The sequence below is a fragment of the Fistularia commersonii genome, chromosome 35 (genome assembly GCF_037954325.1).
Source record: "Fistularia commersonii isolate RoL2024-O1a breed Wild chromosome 35, RoL_Fcom_v1.0, whole genome shotgun sequence".
NCBI classification, from domain to species: Eukaryota; Metazoa; Chordata; class Actinopteri; order Syngnathiformes; family Fistulariidae; genus Fistularia; species Fistularia commersonii.
The window spans coordinates 2,580,001-2,595,901 of NC_141318.1; the positions used below are offsets into that span (position 1 = coordinate 2,580,001).

At 45.5% G+C, this 15,901-nt stretch overlaps 1 protein-coding gene across 2 annotated transcripts in view; it reads right to left on the reverse strand.

Annotated features, from left to right (window-relative positions):
- LOC147213772 (cell adhesion molecule DSCAML1-like) overlaps positions 1-15,901 on the reverse strand; it is a 57,066-nt gene that overhangs the window by 19,861 nt on the left and 21,304 nt on the right. For both annotated transcript variants that reach the window (XM_086142533.1, XM_086142532.1), the window contains exons 4-5: positions 2,938-3,084; positions 2,080-2,358 (exon numbers count right to left, since the gene is read on the reverse strand). In XM_086142533.1, the coding sequence (XP_085998659.1) occupies positions 2,080-2,358; positions 2,938-3,084 (426 nt within the window). The remainder of the gene's footprint in view (positions 1-2,079; positions 2,359-2,937; positions 3,085-15,901) is intronic.

Here is a 15,901-nt window from a genome sequence, read left to right on the forward strand (position 1 = left end):
AGTCAACATTTTGGTAGACGGATGCCGGATTTGGACCGAAGAGAAGGGAAAAGAAGGTGATCCGACAAAAGTTGCTCCCCAAAAAAAACGACGCCCCGACAGTTTGAATGTTATGTCAAATAAATGTAAATCCAAAATGTTACGTTTGCATTTGGGAGTTGCCAGGATGCAGCTCTGGCATAATTTGGTTTTTAATTCTTTTTTTTTTTTTTTGGAAGGCTAACTTTAGCATACTTAGCTGCGTGTTTGGACGTAGATGGTTCTCGTAACACGAAAACATCGGAAACATCTTCAAGTGAAGAAAGTCACGAATTCCACGAATAGAATATTATCATTAAAACTATTATTAAGAGTTCATCATCATCACATTTCTTCTTCTTATTATAAAACATTTATCACACAATTTAATACAAATGTATTTTTATTATTTTTTATACTTGCTGTCATCAATTGCTATCGTCACTGTCATTATTAATGTTATTATTATTGCTAAAAATATTTTATCATTTCGTCTTGATGATAATAAATTTGATAAGAAGAGGAGGAAGAAAAGAAGGAAGAAATGGAGGAAGAAGAGGAGGAGAGGGAAGAGGAGGAAGAGAAGGAAGAGGAGGAGGAGACGAAGGAGAAAAAGGAAGAGATGGAGGAGAAAGAGAAGGAGGAAGACGAGGAAGAAGAGAAGGAGAAGAAGAGGGAAAAGAAGGAAGAGGAGGAGAAGGAAGAGGAGGAAGAAGAGGAAAAGATGGAGGAAAAGGAGAAGGGGGAGAAGGAAGAGGAGGAAGAGGAGGAGGAGACGAAGGAGAAAAAGGATGAGAGGGAGGAGAAGAAGAGGGTGAAGAAGAGGAGGGGAAGGAGAGGAGGAGGAAAAGAGGGAAGAAATGGAGGGAGAAGAGGAAGAGGAAAAGGAGGAGAAGAGGGAAGAGGAGGAAGACTAGGAGAAGGAGGATGAGGAGAAGGAAGAGGAGGAAGAGGAGGAGGAGAAGAAGGAAAAGAAGGAAGAGGGAGAAGAAGAGGGGGAGACGGAGGGGAAGAAGAGGAGGAAAAGAAGGAAGAGATGGAGGAAGAAGAGGAGGAAAAGGAGAAGGAAGAGGAGGAGGAGAAGGAGGAGAGGGATGAGGCAGAGGAGGAGAAGGAGGAGAAGGAAGAGAGGGATGATGCAGAGGAGGAGAAGGAGGAGAAGGAAGAGAGGGATGATGCAGAGGAGGAGAAGGAGGAGAAGGAAGAGAGGGATGATGCAGAGGAGGAGAAGGAGGAGTGGTGTGAGAGCACAATCAACGTCGGTGACTCAATCAACTCGACGCACTCATTAAAAAAGCAGCTGGAGATATCGCTTCACATCTCTGTCCACTTCTGTGTGCCAGTGTGTGTGTGTGTGTGTGTGTGTGTGTGTGTGTGCAAATGTCAGTGAGCAATAAGGCAGCTGGTGGTGTGTGTGTGTGTGTGTGAGTGTGTGTGTGTGCTGGGGGGCATCGCTGTGCCTCCCAACTCTGCCCCCCCCTCCTCAGCCTGTCAGAGTCACAGAGTGTACTGCCATGATGTGCCCACTGGCAACACACACACACACACACACACACACACACACACACACACACCTCCCACTCGTTGTTTTTCCCAACACCGTGTACATGTTTCTCCGCCGCTCTTATCATTTTGTTTGCTAAACGGTGCGGACGTCTGATCATCCCATGTCTGACCCTCACACACACACACACACACACACACACACACACACACACACACACACCTCATCTTCATCTCCATCTTCCTCACCCTTGCGCCCCTCTCTGATGGTGAGCGGAGCTGGCAGCTGTGTTATGGATTCCGTCTCGGCGAATTACGGCCCTGCCTGCCAGTCTGAGACCTGATATGACGGGGCGTCACACACACACACACACACACACACACACACACACACACGGGGTCGCCACAGACACACACTCTCGCATGTGCGCCTGAAACCGAGAGGAAGCGTGTGAACGCGTCCGACTGCCAGACTGAAACGACAGCGTGGGAGCCCGACACACTCTGCGCGTTCGCATGTGTGTCCATGTGTGTGTGTGTGTGTGTGTGTGTGTGCACCTATAATGTGAAGCTGTCCGGACACCTCCTTTGAGCCGAAGCTGTTGGTGACCTCGCAGGCGTAGCTGCCGCTGTCCTCCTGCCTCAGGTCGCTGATGGTGAGCCCCGTCAGGCGGCGCGTCCAGCGGGCGTCGGACGGCAGGGGGCGGCCATCTTTGAGCCAGCGCACGGTGGGGCCGGGGTAACCGCCGGCGATGCAGGGGAGCTCCACGCTCTGGCCGGCGTGCACCTCGCCAGCCTGGAAGCTGTCCAGGATGGCGGGCGAGGATTCGTTGGGGTCTGCGGAGGGAAAAAGTGTTTTGATGGTTAGTAAAAGTGGAAGGGGGGGGCGTCGTCCAATCAAATCGCGGTTTGCTGGGGTGCTTGACCGCTCTGACCAATCGCGTTTTGGATTCAAATCAACCAGGAAATGCGTTCATTATCCACGCGGTTCCTATCCTGGCCGTGATTGGACGGTGGAGTGGGGGGGCGTCGTCCAATCAAATCGCGGTTTGCTGGGGTGCTTGACCGCTCTGACCAATCGCGTTTTGGATTCACATCAACCAGGAAATGCGTTCGTTATCCACGCGGTTCCTATCCCGGCCGTGATTGGACGAGAGGGGGTGTTCACCCTGGATACATCACAGGGACTGTTGAGATTAAGATTAATTTAACTCCGTTATCTAATTTATCCCTGCTGGTTTCCAATTCACACCTTACTTATTCTTTTTCAAAGTCGCACAAAAACATTTTAACCGATATTTGAGCGTAACGCCGCGCATAAAATTGGTTGCAATACAAGAACGGATGATTTTTGAGAAAATACAAGGCTTTTAAGAGCGCCTTACCAAGCAAAAAAATAACGAAATATAACTTCACCCATGACGGAGAGCCGGGCCCCGTTGCTTTGGCGCGTCTCGCCGCTGTACTTATGCTTGGTGATGCACCGGTATGTGGAGAGGGCGTCCTCCTTCTGAACGTCAGAGATGTAGAGAGCCCCGAATGAGGTCAGCGAGAACCTGTTGCCTGAAAGAGACGGAGAGCAAATGTGATAACCAGGTTGTTACACAACAGTTGTGTAATAACCATGTCGTTACACTGTTATTACAGTGTAATAGCGTCAGATTTACGATGAACCCTAAATGCAACACGGGTGATGTTCCGTGCAAGGCAAGGGTGATGCCAACTTCGGGGCCTGTGAAAGGTAGGCTTGTATTTCCATAGCAACCTGCAATAGTTTTGGGCATTTAAGTCACACCCGCTAGATGAGTATTATGGTCTGGCGAAGAGAAGCCCTTTAAAAATTCGCTGAAACATTTATCCTCGAACAGGGGGGATGCCATTTTTTTTTTCACGAATCCACTTAGGAGGACACCCAAAGTCGAGACGCACGTTTTGCGCACACACACACACACACACACACACACACACACACACATAAAACGTGATTTGAACGTGTCGCCGTAACAACGCCGTATTGACGAGCAGCTGGTAGGGGGCGCCACCTGCAACAACCACTCGACTCGCTAAGTTAGCGTGTGTGTGTGTGTGCGTGTGTTATGATGGGGGGGGGGGTCGTGCAGGTGCGCGGAAAGGTAGCAGTTACAACACGTGCATGCATGCGTGTGTGTGTGTGTGTGTGTGTGTGTGTGGCTGCAATTTCGCCGCAGCCTTTGTTTGCCCCCCAGAATGAAGCCTTACAGGATAATGAGTGCTTTAAGACGGCGGCTCGCACAACACTGACAAGTCGCCTGTCACAACACACAGACGGGGGGGAAACGAGGGAGGGAAAGAGCAAAAGACAGAGAGAGAGAGAGAGAGAGAGAGAGAGAGGGATTTGTCATAACCCAGTGTTCTGCAGAGGCCTGGATTCATCCGGTCTGCAGGGCCGCCGATTCCATCACATCGTATCTGTCCATCTTAACCGAGCGGCCCGTTCGCGCAATCAACCCATCTCCGGTCGACCCCTCATTAGCCGGCTCTCTTTGTGCCAACCTTTATCCCCTCCACCTCCTCCTCCTCTTTTTTTTTTTCTCCCCCCCCCCCCGCTCCCCCTCTCCGCGCTCACAGTCTCCAAGCAGAGTGGCAGACGGAGTGAAATATTAATTACTAAATCACGCCGTTCCCTCGGCTTCTATTCGAGCTCGCTTGACTGGATCGCGGGAAACGGAGAGGATGCGCGCCCCGGCGACGGGAGGCCCGTGGCTGCGGGGGTGACGCGCACGGGGCCACCGGTCGGTTGTTTAAAAAAAAAACAAACAAAAAAAAACAAACGCGTGAGGAAATGGCACCGACTGTGAAGAAAAAAGTGCTACCTGTCAATCATCTGGGTTCTCAAGACGCCCAGTTTAGCATCCCCCATCTTTGGGAAAGACTCACACACACACACACACACACACACTTGTGTATATTATGTGATATATTACACACACACACATATAAAAGGGGGTTTAAGAAAAATAACAGGGCAACCCATGAGCAAGGCACACACTGAAGGGTGTGTTAGCCAGAACCGTTAGCCGTAGCATTTGTCCTTGAACACACGATCGGGCGACCCAAACCAACCCGATCTGATAAATTACGGGCACGGGAAGTGTCTGTGTCTGTGTGTGTGTGTGTGTGTGTGTGTGTGTGTGTGTGTGTGAGGGGGGGTGGGGGGTAAATGTGTTAGCGAACAGGGGGGAGGGGTGTGAAAATAAAAACACCACGCAGTCTATAAATAGAATATATACAGTACCGCATTTAGGTCCGAGATCCGGCGCATGCGTGTATGTGCGCGTGTGTGTGTGTGTGTGTGTGTGTGTGTGTGTGTGTGATGCTAGCAGCAGCCCCATTTTTTCACATGCAAATGAAGGCGTCGGCGCAAAAATAACGAGGCCCATATTTCCACCTCCTCAGCGGGGCCATTATTTATTGATGTTCTGCACCCCCCCCCAACACACACACACACACACACACACACACACACACACAGACACACACACACACCGCCCGCCGCCTCCCCCGCACTCGTGCTTCCTCCATGTTCCTCCCTGTTGCTAGGGTCTCTTCGTCGCCAACCTGCTATAGCTTTAGCGTACTTTCTGGGATTATTAAACCGTGAGTTATTTGTTTACGCCCCCCCACAAAAAAAAAAACAAAAAAAAACTTCCCTGCTGAGGATCCTGGGGTGGGGGTGGGGGGGTGATTAGTGATCAATAAGCAATCGATCAACATCCGTTCATATATACGAGTGTTGATGTTCGCGGGGGGTTGGGACGCTAGTGCTAATGTTAGCTTAGCTCATCCTCCACCTCCTCCAGGGGAGAAGGTGAGGTTGGGGTTTCCTCGTCGGAGTTATCTTTTGGAGAAGAGCAACCAGAGATCTTTGGATTGGGATTGGATCAATCTCAAGGCCGCTTCATGTATTTATTGATACGTAGCCGACAGATCCAATATCGGTCCAGTATATTTGATTTTTTTTTTTTTTTTTTTTGGGTGGGGGGGCAGAGAAACCAGAAAATATACCACTGTTTAATTTCAATTTTTTTTTTCTTTTTTTTTTTGCTCATGCTGATTATTTTTAATTTTCCTTTTTGTGTCAAGAAAATTAGACAGCATTTTTTTAATGAAAAAACCCACACATATATATATGAAGGGAATATAAAAAAATGGAATATACAGGACAGGGTAATCCATGAGCAAAATTGATTACCATTTAATTTCACATTTTTTATTATCTATTTATTTTAATTTTTTTTGCTCATTTTGTTATGTTTTGTTTTTTTTTAATTTTCCTTTTTTTTGTTGAAAAAAATCAAGACAGCCATTTTTGAAATCATATATTCATATGAAATGAATATTAAAGAATGGCGTATACAGGTCAGGGTAATCCATGAGCAAAATTGATTACCGTTTAATTTCAATTTTTTTATTAAAATTTTTTTTCCTTTTTTTTTTGAGAAAAGCAGACAGCCCTATTTTTTAAGTCATATATATATATATATATATATACACATGAAGAAATGATTAAAAAATGTCATCTACAGGTCCGGGAAACCCTTGACCAAAACAAATCACTGTTAAATATCACATTTTAATTTTTGCACAAAAACGTATATTTTATTCATACGCTCATTCATTATCTATACACCTGATCAATACATTGACACAATTAGGTCTCATATAGACTCACAACCATTTAGTCTACATTCTTCAAACATATAAATACACGCAGCACTGTTGCAAAGTACCAAAGAGACGACATCATGTTCTCTTTGTAATAACGGTGTAGTAAACATTTATTACTGCACAGTAAACTAAAGTAAATCTTTTAATTGTCGGTTATTTGGAAGGACGAGAGGCGTTTTATTATTTTTATATGTAGTCGGGAGAAAAACAAACAAAAAAATAAAACAGGCGATAATCTGAGTTTGATAAGATAATAAAGAAATAAATAAAGATGGCGGCGTCCCTGACGGGAACGTGACGGCGAATGAGAGGAGAGGAGGAGGAGATCAAAGACTGCCGGCTGTCACCGGGGGGGGCGGCACGAACACACACACACACACACACACACACACACACACACACACACACACACACACACACACACACATAGCAAACAAGCTTAAAATAGGACAAAGTATCTGCTGTGAAAACTGTGGGAGTGAGTGAGCGAGTGAGTGAGTGAGTGAATGAGTGAGCGAGTGAATAAATGAGTGAGTGAATTAGTGAGAGAGTGAGTGAGTGACTTTGTGAGTGAGTAAACAAGTGTGAATTAGTGAGAGTGAATAAATGAGTGAGTGAATTAGTGAGTAAGTGAATGAGTGAGAGTGAATTGGTGAGTGAGTGAATTACTGATCGAGTGAGTGAATTAGTGAGTGGGTGAATTGGTGAGAGAGTAAATAAGTGAGAGTGTGTGAGTGAATTTGTGATAGTGAATAAATGACTGATTGAGTGAATTAGTGAGAGACTGAATTAGTGAGTGAGTGAATTAGTGAGAGAGGTTGTTAGTGAATTTGTAAGAGAGTGAATTCGTGAGTGATTGAGTGAATTAGTGAAAGAGTGAGTGAGTGAATTTGTTAGTGAGTAAAAAAGTCAATGAATTAGTGAGTGAGTGAATTAGTGAGAGTGAATTGGTGAGTGAGTGAATTAGTGAAAGAGTGTGTGAGTGAATTAGTGACAGAGTGAACCAGTGAGTGAGTGAATTTGTGAGAGTGAATTAGTGAGAGTGTGTGAGTGAATTTGTGATAGTGAATAAATGACTGATTGAGTGAATTAGTGAGAGACTGAATTAGTGAGTGAGTGAATTTGTGAGAGTAAACCAGTCAGGGAATTAGTGAGAGACCGAATAAAACCAGTGAGCAAATGGGTGATTGAGTGAGTGATTTTTGGGAGAGTGAATAAATGAGTGAGTGAGAGAATTAGTGAGTGAAGGGATGAGTGAGAGAGTGAATAATTGAGAGAGTGAATAAGTGAGTGAGTGAATTAAGTGGCGTCCATGTCTGCATTCTGGCTCCGTTGAAAGTCAATAAAGAAAACCTTGGTGTTCCACCTCCACCCTGGCCTGTACATTTAGCGCCCGAGTAGAAGCAGGTGTCGGCCAATTAAACACACACACACACACACACACACACACACACACACACACACACACACACACACACACACACTCCCCTGGCTTTTATTCGCCGTGTCTCTGGTCCGCTTGCCGTCCATGAATGGCGGCCTCTTAACTCCTTTCAATTCACATTCAAAGCAGGTTTTATTGGCACAACCGACGTGTTACGACTAATTGTGCGACGGCGGCGCCGCCCCCACAAAGGGCACTTTGTGGAACCGGCGGGCGGGATCTCGCCGCCGGTCCGGGACACACACACACACACACACACACACACACACACACACACAGGCGTGAGCAATATCTGAATCACGGTCGCTCCTCCTCCGCCGCCGCTTGTTCATTTTCCGGAAGCCCCTCGCACGCCTGCCGCGTTTTCATTAAAAAGCCACGCTTCAGTGTCCAATCGGCGCGCCGTCCTCGTCCGGCTAACGAATCCTGACGCTCACCTCGTCGTCTCGGCGGGACGACGTCGCCACGGGACGGGGACGGGGGGGGGGGGAGAAAGAAAGGGGGGGTCCGACCTCGACGGCGGGGCGTCTCTTCTGCTCCACTGGCGGCCCCGTCCCAATTCGCCGCCGCTGAGGGGGGGAGGTGATGGAGGTGGTTCCTCGGAGATCTTCCCTTGCAGAGGACGCGGATCGGGTGACGTTACGTTCGCCGGGGCGCCGCCGCCGCCGCGCGGATTAAATGGAGCGGCTCGGGCGGAGCGAGGGAGCGTGGGGGGGGGCGGCGGAGGAGGGGTGGAGGGCCAGAGATGGGGAAATAGGACTCCATTATTCATGATGTGTTTCATGTGCTTGGTGACATCTGGGACAGCGGTGATAATGAGAGTCCCCCGAGAGAGGAGGGGTCCACACACACACACACACACACACACACATATTTATATATACACACACACATGCAAACAGAAAACACACACAAGGCCGCAACCGGATATCCTGCTAACTCCCGGTGAACTGTGTTAACTGCACGAAAAAAATAAATAAAGGGTTGGTTTGGTTCATGCTGCAAACATATTGGAAGTATTGCGTGTGTGTGTGTGTGTGTGTGTGTGTGTGTGTGTGTGTGAAGGGGTATTCCGGCTTAGCCCATGGCCCGGGGCGCTGAGCTGCATTAGCGGCACTGAGTGAGCTGGCCGGTCCCTCCCTATTAAGAGCGCTGGTGGCGGAGGAGTGTTGCTGCCCGGCATGGAGGGATGGAGGGATGGAGGGATGGAGGGATGGAGGGATGGAGGGAGAAAGAGAGAGAGAAAGAGAGAGAGAAAGAGGGAAGTGGCTGCAGGCTCTGATCAAGCTCGCTTTGCAAGTTAGAGCAGATTCTAGCAAAACCGTGAGGAGCTAATAGGAGCTTTCACTCTCACTGGGTCTGCAACACACACACACACACACACACACACACACACACACACACACACACGCACGCACTCACGAGGTTTCCATCATGGCCGACTGTGTAACGCTGAGATGAAGAGGAGGCGCCGCGAAAGCAGACGAACGTGACGCCGTGTCACCGAGGCAGGAATTCCTCATCCAATCAGAATCTTGCTTTGCCATCGCCACGGCGACGTCGTTGTCACGGGGTTCCTCGGGGCGCTCGGCGAAGCTTCCCGCGGCGCCCCGGGAGCGCTTCAACGTAAGACAACTCCTCGTCACCACGGCGACAGCGTATCCAGGCCGTGTATCTGACAAGTTATACTATTTTTACACCGCAGTACACAAATACTGCGTGTGTTATGTGTGTGTGTGTGTGTGTGTGTGTGTGTTTTTGGTCAGATAATAGCGGGACGGATCAATAGGTCCGATGGAAAGGTCGCGTGTGAACATGGCATCCCGGCGATCGCTTGTTTGACCCTTGACCCCCATGTGTATGAGTGTGTGTGTGTGTGTGTTAGAATAAATCACCCAATCCGGTGCGATCGATCAGATTAGCATGTTTCCTGGAGTTACGCGCCTTCATCTGTCATCTGATCAATAATTCACCGACAATAATAACCTTGATTAGCTTTTAATGATCCCATTTGTACTTTTAAAAACTCCCCGAACCAGGAAGCGGCGAGCGGCGACCTGCTTGGAGAGCCGGCGGGCTCGGACGCCGGTTCGAGGAAGGGATTAAACGGGATTAGCGGGAGGAACGAGCGTCCGGCCGAAACGGTGGCGCGGCGAGAGAACGGAGGGGATGAGACGGAAGGTCGGAGGTCGACTTCTCGCGACGTCGACGAGCAGATAAGCGTTTCTTTGAACGGTCAAAGTGCGCCGTAATCCCACCCCCCCTCCGCCGCTAATCCCTCTTTCACTAGCCTAAACAAAAGACTGGAAGAAAGCAGGAGAAAGGGGGGAAAAGCTCAAATCCCATTTCTTAACCCGCGGCCGACCCACATAACCCCTCCGGTTGTTGCCTCTAAGCCTGGATGTGAGACCCTCACACACACACACACACACACACACACACATGTACACACACCTTTCACTTTTCCAAGAATCATTTTAGTTTGAGTAGCAGGCCCAGATTAGCGGCGTCGCGCCGGAAAAAAAAACGATGCAAAGACACATTTTGCTGGATAATCTGCACGTTTATGACATAATCCGGCGTTTAACCTTCAGGTTTCGGCGATTTCGGACGGATCGCTTCCCCGAGGTCTGGAAAATTATCTTGAAAATTCTGGAAAAAAATTGACTAGCAGCTTCTCGCCGGAAAAGAAACGATGTGAGGAGACGTTTTCAAGGCTCTCGCCCCTGGATATTCTGAACCTTTATAACACAAATGACATAAACTGGCGATTAAACTCCAGACGATGGCTGTTTCGGATGGATCGCTTCTACAATGTCGGGCTAATCTGGAAAATTCTGGAAAAATCTGGGGAAAAAAATTGACAAGTGGCCTCGCGTTGGAAAAAAATGTGAGGAGACGTCTTCCAGCTCTCGCTGCTGGATAATCTGAACCTTTATAACATAAACCAGCATATGACCTCCTGACAATGGCGATTTCGGACAGACAGCTTCCACGACATTGGTCTAATCTGGAATAGTCTTGAAAAAATTGACTAGCAGCCTTGCGCTGGATATAAACAATGTGAGGACACGTCTTCAAGGCCTGTTCCAGCTCCTCCCGCTGGATAATCTGCACGTCTAATGACATAATCCAGCATTTAAACTCCTGCCGATGGCAATTTTGGACAGACAGCTTCTGCGACATCGGTCTAATCAGGAAAATTCTGGAAAAAATTGACCGGCAGCCTCGCGCCGGAAAAATAATAATGCAAGGAGACTATTCTGAACATTATGACATAAACTGGCTCTTAAACTACGACGATGGCTTAAACTTGGATGACGGCTATTTCGGATTGATTGCTTCCCTGACGTCGGTCTAATCTGGAAAATTCTAGAAAAAATTGACAAGGGGCTTCATCCAAAAAAAAAAAAACATGGGAGGACTCGTCTTCAAGACCCGGTCCAGCTCTCGCCACTGGATCATCTGCACGTCTAGTGACATAATCCAGCATTTAAACTCCTGCCGATGGCGATTTCGGACGGGACGCTTCCCCAATGTAAGTCAAATCTGGAAAATTCCGGAAAAAATTGACTAGCGGCTTCGTGCAAGAAAAAAAATAACATGGGAGGACACGTCCTCAAGAACTAGTCCAGCTCTCGCCGCTGAATAATCTGCACGTTTATGACATAATCCAGCATTTAACCTCCTGCCGATGGCAATATTGGACAGACAGCTTCTGCGACGTCGGTCTAATCTGGAAAATTCTGGAAAAATTGACTCGTGGCCTCCGGCAGAAAAAAAATAACATCCGAGGACTCGTCTTCAAGGCCCGGTCCAGCTCTCGCCGCTGGATAATCTGCACGTTTATGACATAATCCAGCATTCAACCTCCCGATGTCGGCCATTTCGGACGTATCACTCTCCCGACGTCGGTCTAATCTGGAAAAATCTAGAAAAAAATTGACGCTGCAAATCCAAGGGAAAGAAAAAAAAAAAACCCTCTTTCGATCTAATCCGGCCGTGTCGAGATAAAGGTAAACACACCGCACGCGGTGTCCGTCCATGTGTGTCTGCACGCCGGAGTGTGTTTGATTGAGACACAAAGGGCGGCGGCGGCGAGTGTGTATCTCTGTGTTAAGTGCACGTGAGCGGGCGTGTAGTAGAGTGTAAATAGTCAATAATAGCCGACACTTGTCAGCCCTCTGCTCCGCGCGCACAAAGCCCGTCGTGGCGCCATTGTTGAACCCCCCGCCTCCCGCTTCCCGCCGCCGCCGCCGCCGCCGCCACCCACCCCTCCACCCGGGCCTCTCAGGCAGAAATAATCAGGCCTATTGTTGCCCCTCGTGCGCGGCGCCGTGCACGCCCGCACACTGGTTTGTGCTAATTAGCACGCCCCATCCACGCGCCCGCTCGACCGAGCTGAGGCAAAGATGGCTGCCAGCGCCCCATCTGCTCCCGGCCCGCTCGCCACGGCGCCGCCCGGGCAGGGAGGGAGGAGGGGGACGCCGCCGCCAGATCCCAGGGAATTAAAGGTAAATAAATCAGGGGACGAGCGATCGTCAGCTTCCTACGTATCTATTTATTTAATAGGAATGCATTTATTTTTTTTGTTTGTTCAATTGCGCGTTTATTTATTGAGTTATCTATGGATTCATTTAGGCCTTTATTTGTGCTTATTTATTCTTTTAATTGTGCATTTATCTATTTATCACCAGCTTCCTATATATCTATTGATTTAATTTTGAATGTATTTATCTGTTCATTCAAATGCACATTTATTGATCTATCTGTTTATTTGGTTTTTGATGCATTCATTTATTATTCATGCATTTATTTATGTCTGTTTTTTGAATTGTGCATTTATCTACTTATCATCAGCTTCCTTTAGATTTCTTTCTTTCATTTTGAATGTGTTTATTTTCTGTTTATGCAATTGTACATTTGTTTATCTATTTAAGTATGCATGCATGCATGTATTCATTTATGCTTTTTATTTTCACCTTTAAATATACATGTATCTTTATCATCAGCGTCCTATAAACTTACTTATTATCAGTTTATTTCATCGTACATTAATTTATATCTATTCATTTGTTTATGGATGCATGAATGTATTAATTTATGGATTTATGTAGGTCTTTATTTAATTGTGCATTTATCTACTTGTTTAATTATGATTGCAGGACTTTGAATTGGTTTTTACATTTTTTAAATTTATTTAGTCATTTACTCGAACGTGCATTTATCTATTTATCTACTTATTTAATTGTGCATATTTTTGTTTAACTCTTTATGTGCGATTTTAATTCATCCTCTATGTATTTATCTAACTGTGTATGCACGCATTGATTGATTTATCCATCTATGTATATTTATATTGACTTTTTGCAAATTTGCTGTATTTTTCTGTGATTTATCAGCCTGAAATTCATCGTCCAGGTTTTTTTTTTTTCCTGGTGAGTAAATAAATAAATGAGTAAATGCGCTCAATCACAAACAAACGGCTCTTCCTGTTATCCCTCCACGTGCACGGCGGGCGCCGGAGGAGGGTTTGCCAGATTGGTGCGGCTCCAACTGGGCCACATTTGATCCCGTCGGCTGAGTCCTGGACAAAATCTGGCTTTTTGGGGAAAATAAATGCATAAATCAATCGGCGTCACCTCGACGTTTCGTTGGCAGGACGTTTTTTTACGCCGGAATTAAAATGTCCTCGACTAAATCCACCGTTTGAACCACTTTGGTTACATGTTTTATATTTCTCCCGGTAAAAGACTCGAATGTATCGTTTTACTTTGAAAAACAATATTTTAATAATAATAATTCAAATTAATCTATTTTTACAACTTGGTGGTTTTGGTCCTCCGTACAAGACTGTAATGATTACTCACCGTCGTTAACCAGTAAAAACAATAATTCTTAAAATAATAATAATAATTGATGAGTGTGACAACAATAAATAAAAAGACAAAATAATATTGAATAATAATTCAATAATAAAAATAATGTTGGATGTAAAGATGTAATAACAATAGTATTTGATAGTAATAATAATAGTATTTGATAGTAATAATGATAATATTTTATAGTAACAACAACAACAATAATAATGATAATAGTAATGACGATGATCATTCATGAGGATGTGATAACAAAATAAAAATAAAAACTCATGTTTAATAATAATTTGATAATAAAATAAAAATGATGTAATAATAATAATAATAATAATAATAATAATGATAATAATAGTATTTAATAGTATTAGCCATAATAGTAATTGATAATAACAACAACAATAATAATAATAATAATAATAATGATCATTAGGAAGGTGATAACCAAACAAAAATACAAACTAATATTTAATAATAACTGTATGTAAAAAATGATACAATAATAACAATAATAATAGTCTTTGATATTAATAGTAATAATTATAATTGATAGTAACAACAATAATAATAATAATTTACGAGGATGGTCATAGCAAAAAAAAAAACAAAAACTAATATTTAATAATAACTTAATCATAAAACTAATAAAAAATGAAGTGATAATAATAATAATAATAATAATAATAATAATAATATGTCATCAATTCTACTCCCTGATGGACTGATAGCAGCCATCCAGGGGTTTGTATTGAATACCTGAACTGACCCCCGTCCCCCTCCTCCACCCCGACCAGCCCCGGGTGCCCCCTGGGAGCGAGCAGAGGGAAGGATGGCGCCATATCAGATCGCGCTCGGTGAGGCCGTGCACGTGCTCGCCGACCTCCCGCGTCACGCCGCTTCCTGCGGGCGAAGAAGATGGCGAGGCGCCTTAATGTACCCGCAGTTAATCTTTAATGAGAGGCTGGTTCATGCAAAAACCTGAAAATGGTTTTATTGTGTTACTTTACAGTGGGCTGGGAGGTGGGGTTGTCATTGTGTCTGTGTGTGTGTGTGCGTGTGTGTGTGTGTGCGTGTGTGTGTGTGTGTGCGTCGGACTGGTGTTTACAAGACGCCGTGGTTTCCCCGACAAGTGTACCTATTAATGTATTCCTGCTCAAAGTACAACAGCAGAGCTTTACACACACACGCACACACACACACACACACACACACACGCGATGCATGTCCTAAAACACCACCTCTCGCCATGACGCCCCACAAGTACAGCAAGTTTGTGCATATGCGTTGCACACACACACCCAGGGCTCCTGAATAGTAGCATATATATAAAGTGTGTGTGTGTGTGTGTGTATGTGTGCATATGGTGCACATGTGTGTGTGCATGTGTGTGTGTCCCTCAGTCATGTGTTGGGCAAACTTTCAGATCCATTACTCCTGGTGATATTATCCATAAATGGCTTCAGGCACAAACTAACTGGGACGAGTGGGGGGTTGGGTGTGTGTGTGTGTGTGTGTGTGTGTGTGTGTGTGTGTGCATGGGGTGGGGGCCAGACCTTTACAAAAGTGTGTCATGTTATTATTATATTTTCCCTATTTTATTTGAGTATTTGAATTCCAAAGAGGCACTAACAGGTGCAACGTCCTCGTTCTTGTCAGGCATCCCATAATATCTGGGGGGGGGGGGTATTTAAAACATTTAAAAATAAAAATAAAAATAAATCCAGGTTTCGTTAATAAGCACTCAATCTCAAGAAAATAGAGGAAATCTAGCCTGAAATTAACAAAAAAAATATTTTTAAAATTCTGTGAATATATTGTGATGAGGATAATATAAAGTATTAAACCAAATTAATATTAATATTCTTATGGATCTTGATTTAATTAAAAAAAATGTAAAAAAAGTAAATTAAAAACTCATTCATCCGAAGCGACTCTGGCGGGATTAAATCTTGTTAGTGAAACTTGCAGACAGTCAACTGGATTCCACTGTGTGTGTGAGTATGTGTGTGTGTGTGTGAGTGTGTGTGTGTGTGTGTGTCTGCATGCCTGTGACCCTTCCTGCAAGGGGGGGGTATTTACAAACGCAGCTGGAAAGCAACAATGATGATGATGGTTGTGTTTGTGTGTGTGTGTGTGTGTGTGTGTGTGTGTGTGTGTGTGTGTGTGCATGCTAGTAACCCTTCATGCAAAGGGGGGGGGGTTATTTACAAAAACAGCTGGAAAGCAACAACGGTTGTTTGTCTGCGTGTGTGCGTGAGTGAGTTTGTGTGTCTGTCTGTGTATGTGTGTGTGTGTGTGTGTGTGTGTGTGTGTGTGTGTGTGCGTGCATGCGTGCGTGTGTACGTGTCAGCGA